We start from the raw sequence: 1,557 nt of genomic DNA on the forward strand, positions 1-1,557 counted from the left end.
AATAATAATAATAATAATGATAATAATGATGACGATAATGATGATGATAATAATAATAATAATAATAATAATAATAAGAATAATAACGACTCGATGAAAAAAAAAAAACACACACACGCATGGTTTAATCATTAGTGCCCTTAAAAATATTCCGGAAATCGCAACGTTTTCCTTTTTTTTTCCTTTTTTTTTCCTTTTTTTCCTTTTTTTTTCCTTTTTTTTCCATTTTTTAATTTTCTTTTTCCGGACTTATTTTTAATGATGGTAAAAAAAAAAAAAAAAAAAAAAAAAAAAAAATTAAAAAAAAAAAAAGATTTAAATTTTATCTCGTAAAATTTTAAGATTTTAAGAAAATAAATAATATTAATAATAATAATAATAATAATAATAATAATAATAATAATAATAATAATTTGAAATTGATACGAAACACAAAGGAAAAATAAATAAAAAACCCAGAAAATTTTCAAAGGAAAAATCTAGAAGAAAATATATGTAAATTATGAGAAAGAAAAGCTTAAAAACTAAAATTTAAAGAAAAAAAAAAAAAAAGGAGGAAATTGCTTGCTCTCTCTCTCTCTCTCACGTATAAAATGTCATAATATTTATTTTCAGACAATCAATTTTAATGTGGGTTCCTGTCATGTGACCTAAATTATTTATATCGTTATGATTATTATTATTACTTTCTTTTTCACTTTAACTCGTTCTTTCTATCTCTCTCTCTCTCTCTCTTTCTCTCTCTTTGCCACCCCTATCTCTTTTTGGAATTAAAATAAAACTTAACAGAAACAAAAAAAAATTATTATTATTATTATGGTCACTCTTAAACACGACAAGGCTCTTATTTGTCGGGGTTGTTAAGTATTTATCCCAGGTCTCTACCCGATTCCTTAGGGACAAATACTCGAATATCGGTGGTGCTATTTATAATATTTTCCGAAGAATGTGGGCCGTCCCACATAGTGCGATTTCCTGGATGGTTTCTTCTTTTAGGTTCTTCATAATCTTCTTTAAATTTCCTTTTATTGAATGTGGCATGGCTCCCAATGCTCCCACGATGACCGGAATCGTTTCTGTTTTTGTTCCCCACATCCTGGTTATTTCGATTTCCAAATTTCTATATTTCAGCCTTTTGTCTGCTTCTTTGGCTGTGGTGTTTTTTTCTGCCGGCACGGATACCTCAATTAATTTACACCATTTTTCCGCATTATGCCTGAGTATGATATCCGGTTTGTTAGCTGGCACAGTTCTATCAGTGTGAATTTGTTGATCATATAGAACTGTGCATGGACCTACTGTCGTAACCGGGCTTGGAATGTGGTTGTACCACTCCTTGGGTAATCCATCCATTCCATATTCTCGGCATATACTCCAATGGAGATATTGACATATTTTATTGTGCCTTTCTAAATATTCATGTTTTGCCAGTATCGGACAACCGGAAATTAAATGATCGATGGTTTCCGATTGAGATTGGCAAATTCGGCACTTGTCATCTTGGCGGACTTTGAGAATTACTTTCTCATAGTTATGGGTCCGCAATGCCTGATCTTG

At 30.3% G+C, this 1,557-nt stretch overlaps 1 protein-coding gene across 1 annotated transcript in view; it reads right to left on the bottom strand.

The window, feature by feature from the left end:
* The window catches only part of Phum_PHUM602870 (1-phosphatidylinositol-4,5-bisphosphate phosphodiesterase, putative), a gene marked incomplete at both ends in the record, with an annotated part of 56,225 nt that overhangs the window by 44,221 nt on the left and 10,447 nt on the right, over positions 1 to 1,557 (bottom strand). Inside the window, one exon of the mRNA XM_002432821.1 lies at positions 1,060 to 1,241. Within this exon, the coding sequence (XP_002432866.1) occupies positions 1,060 to 1,241 (182 nt within the window). The remainder of the gene's footprint in view (positions 1 to 1,059; positions 1,242 to 1,557) is intronic.

The sequence above is a fragment of the Pediculus humanus genome, genomic scaffold, assembly GCF_000006295.1.
Source record: "Pediculus humanus corporis 1103172108318 genomic scaffold, whole genome shotgun sequence".
NCBI lineage: Eukaryota > Metazoa > Arthropoda > Insecta > Psocodea > Pediculidae > Pediculus > Pediculus humanus.